Source organism: Neophocaena asiaeorientalis, unplaced genomic scaffold (assembly GCF_003031525.2).
Source record: "Neophocaena asiaeorientalis asiaeorientalis breed wild unplaced genomic scaffold, Neophocaena_asiaeorientalis_V1.1 scaffold959, whole genome shotgun sequence".
NCBI classification, from domain to species: domain Eukaryota; kingdom Metazoa; phylum Chordata; class Mammalia; order Artiodactyla; family Phocoenidae; genus Neophocaena; species Neophocaena asiaeorientalis.
This window is the reverse complement of record NW_020173039.1, coordinates 199,236-210,242: the sequence shown is the minus strand read 5'-3', so window position 1 is coordinate 210,242 and position 11,007 is coordinate 199,236. Positions and strand designations below refer to the sequence as shown.

The following is an 11,007-nucleotide window of genomic DNA, read 5'->3' as shown; positions in this document are numbered from 1 at the left end:
GGGAATTTCTACATGGTTGGAGAAGAGGTCTGCCTATTGAGTTGCCCTAGTAAGTAAATTTGGGGGAAAAGTTAGTCCTACTGAACCACGAAAAGATAGGAGGTAGGAAACTATTTGCATAACACTATAGTGTGATAGGTTAAAAAATAGGAATTATGATTACTTACGCTTGTCACAGCTGTCAATTATTTTGATAGGCTGTGGGCTATTCATTTCTTTTATAGTCTGGGCTTTTCCTCATGTAATAGGGTATAACCCCAATAAGGGACAAAACCCTGAGGAAACCTCATTTTTCCCGACTGTGGGAAAAAAATCACCTCCATGACCCTGAAGCCCATGACAGAGACCTTTCCTTTTCATAAGAGAGATACATTTATTTTCAGACATCCCTATTTGTTGAGAAGGTTTTCCTCATACTAAGTTAAAACCTATCTTGTTGTAACTGGAACTTACACTTAGTTTATTGCAAAACATGCCAATCCCTATTTCATAGGAGCCTGATTCTCATGTCCTTTCCCTAAGCCAAACACCCCAAATTTGGACTTGTTCTCTTTCTCAGTACCCCTGCTCTCTCAGAACTGAACCCAATACTTTGTGAAAGAGCTGAGTACCAAAATAGAACAAACTTATTTTCTGCCTTGATCTGGACAGCAGAATTTGTTAATGAACGTTAAAAAAGACTTCATTCACCAAATATCTTTTGTCTTAAATTATTTTGAATGAGGGAATTTTAAGCTATGAAAATAGGAAGGAATCCAGAATATTCAATGCAGAATTTAAGCCTCCAATTGTTAGATTATTTCTGTTGGTGGCACACAGTTCAGAAACAACGCACCCTGTTGTAAAGGAGAGGAATACAGTTGGCCCCCTAAAAATAAAGGTTCTCATATGCATGGGATGTACAAGGAATACCATGCCTGTGCCATGGTGTACCTACCTGTCCAATGCTCAGTCATGGAGCCTTCGTATGTATGTGCCTATTTCTGATGATTTTGGTGTGTTTGTTAGAATGCATATAAGTCAGCCCCAAATTTCCATGTAGAGAGTTAAACATACTATATATAGTAAGGTCTTCAACTGGTACTTTTGAACGTCAATATAGAATTCTTTTCTGAGTGGCTGATCAGAGCAGCGTCTTAAAGGTAAAGTAACACTGGCCCATAGGAATTTGTTTGAGGTAAGATTAAACAAAGGAGGCTGCATGAAGAAATTTAAGCTTTCTATATTTTAAAGATTCAGAGTTGAAACGCTTTGCGAAGCAGAGATTTTTACCCTGTTCGCGTTCGTGTGCATAGCTCAGGTTGACTTTACTGAAAGCAGCTTGTATGCATTTAAAAGGAAAGACTTGGAGGGGTGATATTTATTTCCCAAATGAAAATAGAGGTATCATTAGGCCTTCTTGTCCATAGGAATAAGGAGGTCATGGCATGCCCCTTTTCGGCTTGTGGAAGGCTAGATACTCAGCATAAGTGTGCCCGTCTCCTTAAGGATTTGGAGCATACCCAATCGTTGTTGCTGGGACAAGTTTTTTAAGTACTGTGCAATCTGCTGAGGAAAAAATGTAAAGTAATGTCAAATTTCTCCAATGAATCTGATCCAGGGGGAGCGTTGACTGAATATTTTAAGCACAGTGGGATTTTGAAAGAATTGTAGACATGAAAGGAGGATTTTAAAACGCTAAGAGGTTTCAGAATTAAACGTTACAACAAAGCAGGCAATACATATCGAAATGCACAGCAAGTCTCTATAAGTGAGAATTGCATACATTTTGCTAACTATCTATGGTATCTGGGTGAGGTGGCGGGGGCAGATTAATTCATTTGTTTTTTCCTTACATGTTAGTTGGGAAATATACAGTTATAGGGTTTGGACCTGAAATCCTTGTATAAATTGAATTTTGGATTTTGGAGCTTTAGACTCTGATCTACTGACATCTGTTTTTTCACCTACATACCATTTATCTCCTAGATTTATATTGGAATTGTAACTGGCAAAAATTTCTTTCCTGCTATATCTGTTGCTTCTGCTGATCTCATTTTAATAGGTTAGGAGATGAGCATCCTTTAGATGTTAATTTTAAATGATTATTTGCTGGCAACAGCATCCTGTCGCATCCAGCCCACACGATGAGGTCCTTTTCAGCTTCATTAATTTGTCTAAATTAGTGACGTTGAAAAGCTTCTTTTCCCCCCTGTATGTTTATTTTCTGTTTTGGACTGAGTATGTACTCATATAGTCAACGGCTTCATCTCTGAAGTTGGTTACCTTGCTCAATGACGACCCTTGCAAAGGGTTCCCAGGCCAGACCTTATCTAACTGCTGCTTGCTTGGTTTGTGTACATATTTTACTTTCCTTAATACTATTTATTAATCCACCCTTCCCTCACAGGCCCTGCAGCCCGGTGCACTTCAACTGATACCAAAGAGATCGGCACTTGAAAAGACCAATGGTGCCACCCCGGTCTTTAATCCCAGTGTTTTCCACTGCCAGCAGGCTCTGGCTAACCTGCAACTCCCGCAGCCGGCATTTATCCCTGCAGGTGAGAACGGGGCTCTGGGCACCATGAGTTGCTTGATGTTGCGAATGAATGCAGTGCCCACCAGCTTCCAAAGAGCATTTATGTGAGAACGGTCAACAGATATTGTGGTTAGAAATAAAGCGAGGCAGCTATGCTCAATCTGTTTGTACACTGAACAAACTGTTTTCCTGTGATTCCTGAAAATTAATGGTTTTGAAATCAAACTAGGAAACACTGTCAACATTTTTCTTTTGAGCATTTCCTAATTTTTGCTTCTCATGTTTGATTCACTTGTTTTAGTCTCAAACTAATTCCTTGATTCTTAGGTATCACTTTCAAAGACAATGGTCTGCCCTCAAAAAAAAAAAAAAGGAAGTTTCCAAGCTTCAGCATTGCAAAAATAGGTAGTCCATATATCTTTGATATGCCAAAGATAGTTATAATAAAACTACCCTTGCATTTACAATATAATACAGCGTAGTATATATCTAAAACAGGTAGTTTTAGCCTCTAACTCTTAAACCAGTTAATATAAAATATATAGCAGTTTATCACATTTTCCTGACACTTTGTGGCATATTTTATTACCTCCTACATTCAACTATATTTAATAGCATAACAGTTTTACACTAAATTGAAAAGAAAAATTTAAGCCATAATTTTTTCAAATAAATATCATAGGGGGCTTCCCTGGTGGCACAGTGGTTAAGAATCCACCTGCCAGTGCAGGGGACACGGGTTCGAACCCTGGTCCGGCAAGATCCCACATGCCGCTGGTTGATTTGTAGCTGGCAAAATGAAATTATTTCCATGACCAGATATGGTCTCAAACCAGCATTCATGCAAGGCCCAGAAGCAGAAGAGCTGAGGTCAAACAAATATCATATATGAGGGGAATTACTTTTCTTCCAGTGGTTCAGTACTTTAAGAACAAGCATATAGTCTCTTAGGAATAAGTTGAAAATACTAACCCCTGGGAGTATGGTAGATTTTTTTTTTTTGTCAGAATCATAAATGCCCCAGTTTGGAAACTGTTAAATGAAAGTTACATGCTTTAAAAATTAATTTAGAAACCTTGTTTATTATAAACATACTAAGCACATGGTATTGTATGCCTGGACGTGAAGAAACCCATTGGTTAACTGATACATTAATCAGTTAATTAATTTTGAAAGAAGCCATAAAAATCCAGTCTTTTGTCTAGTTAACTGACCACAATAGTTCCTCATGATATCATTTAAAAACACAATTTTTAGACTTGTTGGGCTGGATTTGGCTAATTTAAAATCTAGATTTACAAGCAAAAACATCAGAAGAAACCCTTCCTCCTTAATTAATAGCAAAAGAAAAACTTGTCAGGCTGAGAGCCCCCTCTTGATGAAAAGCCTATTTGCCATATGTTCACAGTCAAGTCCTTGGTTGCGAGGTGGAGAAAGCAATGATAATAGATTAGTGCCCTAAGTACAACTTATTGGCACCAGCTGCCAGATCCTGGTGCATATCTTGAAAATTGTCTGTATAATAAATTAAAATTCTTCCTTTCATAATCAAAATCACTTAGGATGTATTCGTCCAGAATAAATATGTAATTTAAGTGAGCTAATACCTTTAAAGAAAAATTAATGTTCATTTTTATACCTAAGAATCCAAGAATTACTTTGATTAACTGGGTTTGGGATCTTAAGCTGTAATTGTGAGCATGGGAGATTACTGGATATGCATGTGCTGATTGATTAATATTGCTAAGAATATCTTTCTAGTTAGAAATTATTTCTATCAGTAAAACTTCAATAATGAAATATCTCTTTTCTTTACTTTTCACGCTTTTCTGCATGGTGTACAGGGCCAATACTGTGCATGGTACCTGCTTCAAGTATTGGTAGGTTTTGTACAAAAATTCTCAACTTTTTACAGTCTGAAAAAAAGTGTTTTTCTGTTGTGACTATGAAAGAGACAAGCAACTGGATGACGTGGCTGGACATTTTCTGAGTATTTAAGGTTTAATATGGTGCTGTCTGTTACATGTCTTTGTGGAATCACAACAGTCCTACACTCTCACAGTTGGTTGCCACTGTGGTCAAATACCGACCCTGCCATTTCTGTATTTTCACCCTAAAAATAGTAGCTGAAATATTTTGAAACATTTCCTTATCTAGCCAGAATGGGCAGTTTTATTCTTAGCTTTACATCTGTTACTAAGAAATTGTAAAATATTTAAAATATTTTAAATGTATAATTTGTAAAGTACAACACAGCAATTCCTCCAAAAAAAAAAGTTATCCATAAGATCAAAATTATTCAATACTCAGATGTTGCAAAAAAGCAAAGCTAGAGCATTCTGTAGTGTTTTGTGATGATTTCTAGGAGGAAGTGCCATCTGCACGGAAACCAGGCACCACAGAATCATTTCAAAATGACTCTTTGGGGGTATGTGATTTTTAATAACCAGTTGCACACAGATCCTTTAATTAGCCACCTATTCAATACGGTAGCCATCTCGAAACCATTTTGTACATCACTAACACTGAAGAAGACAAGGAAAGGGACTTGTTTCCCTCTCAGAACTCCTAGGGAGTTCACAGCTCCTATAGTTTCCATGGGCACCAGGAACAGACCAGGAGAAAATAGCTCTGTTCCATACAGGGAGGAATTATCCCACCTCACCCCACCATCTCATATCAATCCAGTTCCTTTTATCCTTTTTGAGAGTTCGCAACAGCTTGACCTCCATCCCATTGGTCAACCAAAGTCGATGCAGAGCCCAAAAGGGACTAACAGGTTTATCAAGATAAAACAAAAAGGTCAAAATGACAACTACATAGTCGTAGCACTCACTAACAGGTGAGGCCCCTGTTATTAGCTGTGCTCTGTCAGAATTAAAAACATTTCCACTGGTACTAACAGAAGCATCATATGCATATGATTAGAAGAGCATACTTCTGCAAGTTCGTGAAATGTGTCTCCATCTTCCCATTTTGTGACTCTGCTCCCTTGTCCTTTCACCTAAGAGCTCAGTGTAGGAATGCAAACTGCATGCTTCAGTGGTGCTGCTTTCTGCACAGTTGTTGCGCTCCCAAAGGGAAAACAAGAGTGTTTTTAGAATTGGCATGTGCTACAGTAAGGGATGTTGATAGGTAATGGATAACTAGAGATGAGATGAGCATGAGAGATAACTACAGAGTTTCTGTTAATCACCATTTGGGGTACATTTGTGGTTTCTGTGACGTTGCATGTGTTGATTTTCCTCTCTCCAGGCCATTCATTTTCTCTGTAGACTTTCAGAAAATCTGAATTCAATCGATATATTATAGATGCAAACTATCACATATGCACACATGCCATTCACACATTAATTCCTTGGCTTGCTATCCAAAATGAGCTAGAAATAAGGAAAGCATCCCAGAAGCTTTCAAAATGACATAGAAACTAGAAAAGGCAAAGAGAAATCAGCCTGAAAGAGATGTTGCAGCTGCTAGTCATTGTCGCTGTAATATTGCAGTGAAGACAAGATTTTGTCGGATATTTACTATGAAGTACCCCTTGGAAATTTCGGCTGTTTATGAAACAATAAATAAATGGCCTGTGTTGTTTCATAAGTAGCCTAAGTGTGCAAGGGGTTTGCCAGAGGTGTGCTGAAAAACCTGCGTGCATAGGCCACTGTATTCTTTATCTGCTCCCCTACCACATACCCACCAAGCAAACTACGATCTTTTTGTATACAGATCAGGTAAGTATATCTTTGCACCTGCAAATCCAGTGACAGCACTCATGTCTGTCATGAGTTAGCGAAACCAAACACCAATTCACAGTTCCCTACTCCCGTTTTGAATGCGCAACCCAGTTACTTTTCTGCTTGACTAGCTGTTCATAGCGATTTCTGCTTGACTAGCTGTCCACAGAGATAGCCTTGGTAAACTCAGATTTGTCATAGGTACCCATTGTAACCCCTTCTGAAAATTTGGCCCTTGAAGTCAACTACAGTGTGATTCTGCTCAAAAACTAACTAAATGTTGAGAATGATTCCATTTTCCTTAATGGTAACTATAATTGGCTTTCCCCTTTTCTCTTTTTAAATATTTCCCCCTTCCATGCTGTGTTGCTTTGCACTGACTGTGATTGCATGTTGCACCCTGGTGTATCCATCATGATGATGTTACATGGCTTGTTGCTGTGATACCTGCCACGCCCCATTCCATCGTGTATGTCACGGTTACGTAAATGCTCCACCCCCTCGTGTGTTGCTTCCATGATTTCCTACTGAAAGTGCCCATGATGCACGGTGCTACACCTACCACTGTGTCTGCAGCAACACCACCTGCCACCAGCGTTCCCTTCGCTGCAACAGCTACAATCAATCAGGTTTGGCCATTTATTTCACCTGTTCAGACCTAGCTAACTACGGTGTGTTGGTAAGGCACAGTATATGCTTTCGGGATTGGTGAGAGACATTAGTCCCTATTCTTAAGTGTTTCTTTAGCCATTGTTACATTTAGAATTTCTCTTTTTGTGTATATTCTAGAGGGATGTTCCTGCTTTGCTGCTCATCCTGAGATGAGTCAGCAGAGTGTTCTTTTTTAATTGGTTACAGATGTCACTCTTGACATCTTATATATATAGTTGTTGCTACCACACCAATCCTCAAAGGTATATACTAAATATTTTTTAAATGTTTCTTCATTGGTTGAGAGGAGAATTTATTTTAGTTGACTACCATTTTTGGTTATTGCGTTTGAACTTTCACTTAGTACTATCATCACCTTTACCTTTAGATCTACTGGAAAGAAAGATAACACATTTCTTTCCAAGGCACAGATATGCTTATCATTACCCAGTGATTACATCCGAAATTCCTTCTCATACCGACATGAGATGTGCTTGTGTTGTTTTAATTTTCATTTGCTTGAGGTTTTTACAGGCAGTCACAAGGCAAATTATGAATTTGGGGTGAGTCTTGAAATTATAAGGAGATACTTACAATAATTATTGTGTAATATTATGGCCATTTTGCCTTGTTAAAGTGGCAACCACTCTTAAAGACTGCAAGTTCCACTGCTGTTTCAATTACAAGTATGATAAACATTTAGGACACAGAGCATTAATCCTTTGGGGAAACAAACCACATTCTAACCTGTGCTTTTCGCAAAGTTAACTATTATTGGATATGGTTAGCATGTCTAAATCTTTCTGTGAAATTGGTTACGGTTATTGATTACCATGTCCAAGGAGTGAACAAAATAAATGGAATTCTCTCAAGAAACTATTTTAATCTAAAATCTTTTTTACTACTATAGATACCCCCATTATCAATAGATGAACTGAATAGCAGCATGTTTGTTTCACAGATGTAGAAGTTACCAGTAGAACAGTAAGTCTCTTTAAGTATTAATATAATATTTGTAGGTTATATCTTTTATCTACACAGTTGCATTTGCTAAAGACTTGGGTAAATATTTTCATTAATAGGCACTGCTTATAACTTACAGCTTGATTTAAGCATTCTAAATTTTCCACAATGAAATATGGACAGCAAATATGCAATTTTTTAATATGAAGATAACAGCTGTTATTGTATTTTCCCAATGAGCTTACAAATTCCCAAATGTTTTCCCATTATTAAAGGGGTATGATTGGTTAGCCAAAGGCACAGATCGATTTTGAATTTTAATCTTTTAACATTTTTCTAGCTTTGTTTTATTTTAATTGAAATAAAGCAAAGTAATTTTGTCACAATTTGATTAAGATGGTTATCTTAAAGACAGTAGGCAGTATGCTTTTTCTAAAGACATTATGGAAAATAGCGCTTTCACATTCTGCCACTTTGTGTTGCTTCCCATGTAAGTCTAGCAGAATTGCTCCAGCTGTTTTCAATTTTGAGTGACATAATTTAGTAATTTAATCATTATTTTCATTCACATCATGGCACCTTGTTTTTTGGTAATTTTTGTTGTTGTTTTCGGATTTTCTCCCCTTCACTTTTGATTTCCTTTGCCTGGTCCAGAGCCCGTAATGGCAACACACTTAATTTGAGCAGTTGTTCACTTGGAACATGTGACTTTTAAAGTCACTCAAGACGCTGAGGCATCTTAATTAATAATTATAGGGAGTTATTAAACAAATACACTGATTCTGAGTTGCATCCATTAGTCATTGAAAGCTTGAAGTTCTCACACCTGGAGTGTTTCACTTGGTTAAAGAAGGCAACAGTTCTGTTCTCTTGATGGACTAGTTCCCCAGAACCTGGCTAGCATTTCTTTCCTGCTGAGGACACACAGGCCCAGAAGACTAACTGTTCTGGACAGAGCATATAGATAGCTGTACATTAGATAACAGGTCCCTTCAATCATAAGGAGCGTTTTTAAAAAGACATCTTTGAGTACACGGAATAACTGAAGTAGCTGTATATTGTAGTAGTTTTCAGGGGTATCATTTTGGATAGTGGCAAGTTGGCAATAGCACCGAACATGAGAATAATAGGCTTTGTAAACACTTGCCTGATTCTCATGGGCTGCTTCACATCAAGGTAAACAAAAGTGGTCAAATATAGTTAACTTTCCAACAGAACATGTTTGGGAATAGTGATTCTTTTTTGCTTGATTCCATTAGAAAATTTAGAGGTATTTGGCACATCATAATCATTGCAATATGTAACAGATGTTGAAAATTTCTCCAGAGTGCAAAAATGTAATTTTGTAAAATACTGTATACCGAGAATTCACACTTAGGCTATTCCTGCACGGCTCCAAAACATACAGATAAAAAGTTTAAAGTTTGTCTAATATTTGCATATTTCAAAATGGAATCCAGTATGTTTTGTCAATATATGCTTGTTGGAGGAAGTGGATGGATGGGTGGATGTTCATGGTGTAGACAGTGCCTTAAACAACCGAGTGTATCTCTGTTAACTTAGGGCAACTGTCCACACTGTCACTCAGCGAGAACCACAGACTATCAGACTGTCATGCTATGTGACTCCTTGTGAGCATTTCCAACAGCTCGATTTTCGTAGATTCAGAGTGGGGAATATCTTGGCATATGGTTCACACACAGAACTGGAACAAGAACCAAGTATCCTGACCCCTACTTCAATAACCCTCCAATATTTCTTTTTTTTTCTTCCATTTCAGTTGAAATTCTGAACAACAGAGTTATGGAGTATCAGAATCTCTCCGTGAGAACCTCCATATGGCCTTTCTATGTATATTCACGTATGTCCTCTTCTACCAACACAACAATAAGCATGGTGCAGTCAATATATTAAACAAAACAAACATACCAACCAACAAATTCGAATAAAAAACAAAGCATCAAACAATCAATGGAGATGTTAAAACACCAACAGAAAACTAACAACTACCATCTGTCTCTCTTATTTGAATTATTAGGTAGAACAGCATAACATTTTGTAATTTATCACACTATTCTTTGTGATTTTCCAATAACCATTATGCTGAGTGAATCTCTACAGTGGACTGCTGGCTTATTGTGCATTCTTGGTGGATAAATGTTCGGTCTGTTTGGAAGTGTTACCTTACCGTTTTGTTTACACAGTAGTCTGTTGGTTTGATTCAGAATGTAACAAATATATCCAATACCATTTTCCCCCTTACTGTATTGCAGTGTATTGTATTGTGGTGTGTTGTGTTAGGTTTTTACATACTATAGTGTTTTGCTGTAATGTGTGGTGTTTGATTTTAACTAAAATGCTGTTAATGGGAAACAGAAACACATGTGCTTGAAAAACATGACAGGTTAATGTTGATATGCTCTCTCTCTCTCTTTAGAATATTTCTGTAGGTTTCTTGAGGCAGACGTTTAAAAGGCCTCACTTTTGAGTGTGTCCAAAACCTGTTCATAAACATGCATGTGTATAATTTGTACCCGTAGATCTGACCTTGCATAGTACAATCACATTACTGGATTTTTTTTGTGAGAGAGAAATAATTACCTGAAAATAACAGGGAACTTCTTAAAACATTAACCCGAATTTCACTCCTTAAGTAGATTGAAAAACTAGAATTTACCTTTAAGTGAATTTCTCAGCATATATACTAAAAATTATGTAAAGTGCCCATTACATTTTTTGTGGCTCAAGGATCCTGTCTTCTAGGTTGAGTGTCTAAAACTGAGCCATTTGTCATTTTCAGCTGAAAAATTGGTTCTTAGAAGCTTAAAGGTATTCTAATGACAGGTTATAAATTAAGCAGAGAGAGCGGGGCTTGGAGCTAGTTTTTACATTTTGGAGGAAAGTGTGTAAAAACCATTGCAATGTAACCTTTGATACAAGTGCCACTTTCTGAATGCAAATGGCTTATGCTCTTTAGACTACTCTTTGAATAATAAGTAAGATGCAGTCTGGAAAAGTCAGTCAGGGTGAAGGAGAATTGGTTCCAAGTGAGGCCTTTCCTCCCCAAATGGACAGTCTCTTCTGTTCATCACAGCTGGAGTCTGAGTATAGATTTGGAGAAATGGCGGGACTGGGGAGGGAGGG

General features: G+C 37.5%; 1 protein-coding gene across 7 annotated transcripts in view; it reads left to right on the top strand.

Moving 5' to 3' along the window:
- MBNL3 (muscleblind like splicing regulator 3) overlaps window positions 1-10,986 on the top strand; it is a 107,458-nt gene extending 96,472 nt beyond the window's left edge. For 5 of the 7 annotated variants that reach the window (XM_024742693.1, XM_024742698.1, XM_024742692.1 and 2 more), the window contains 5 exons: window positions 2,390-2,540; window positions 4,363-4,398; window positions 6,784-6,878; window positions 7,811-7,884; window positions 9,644-9,772. In XM_024742693.1, the coding sequence (XP_024598461.1) occupies window positions 2,390-2,540; window positions 4,363-4,398; window positions 6,784-6,878; window positions 7,811-7,867 (339 nt within the window). In that variant the 3' untranslated portion in view covers window positions 7,868-7,884; window positions 9,644-9,772. Of the gene's footprint in view, window positions 1-2,389; window positions 2,541-4,362; window positions 4,399-6,783; window positions 6,879-7,810; window positions 7,885-9,643 lie in introns of all 7 variants that reach the window. The other 2 variants (XM_024742696.1, XM_024742697.1) reach the window with 2 other exon arrangements.
- The last annotated feature ends 21 nt before the right edge of the window (window positions 10,987-11,007 follow it).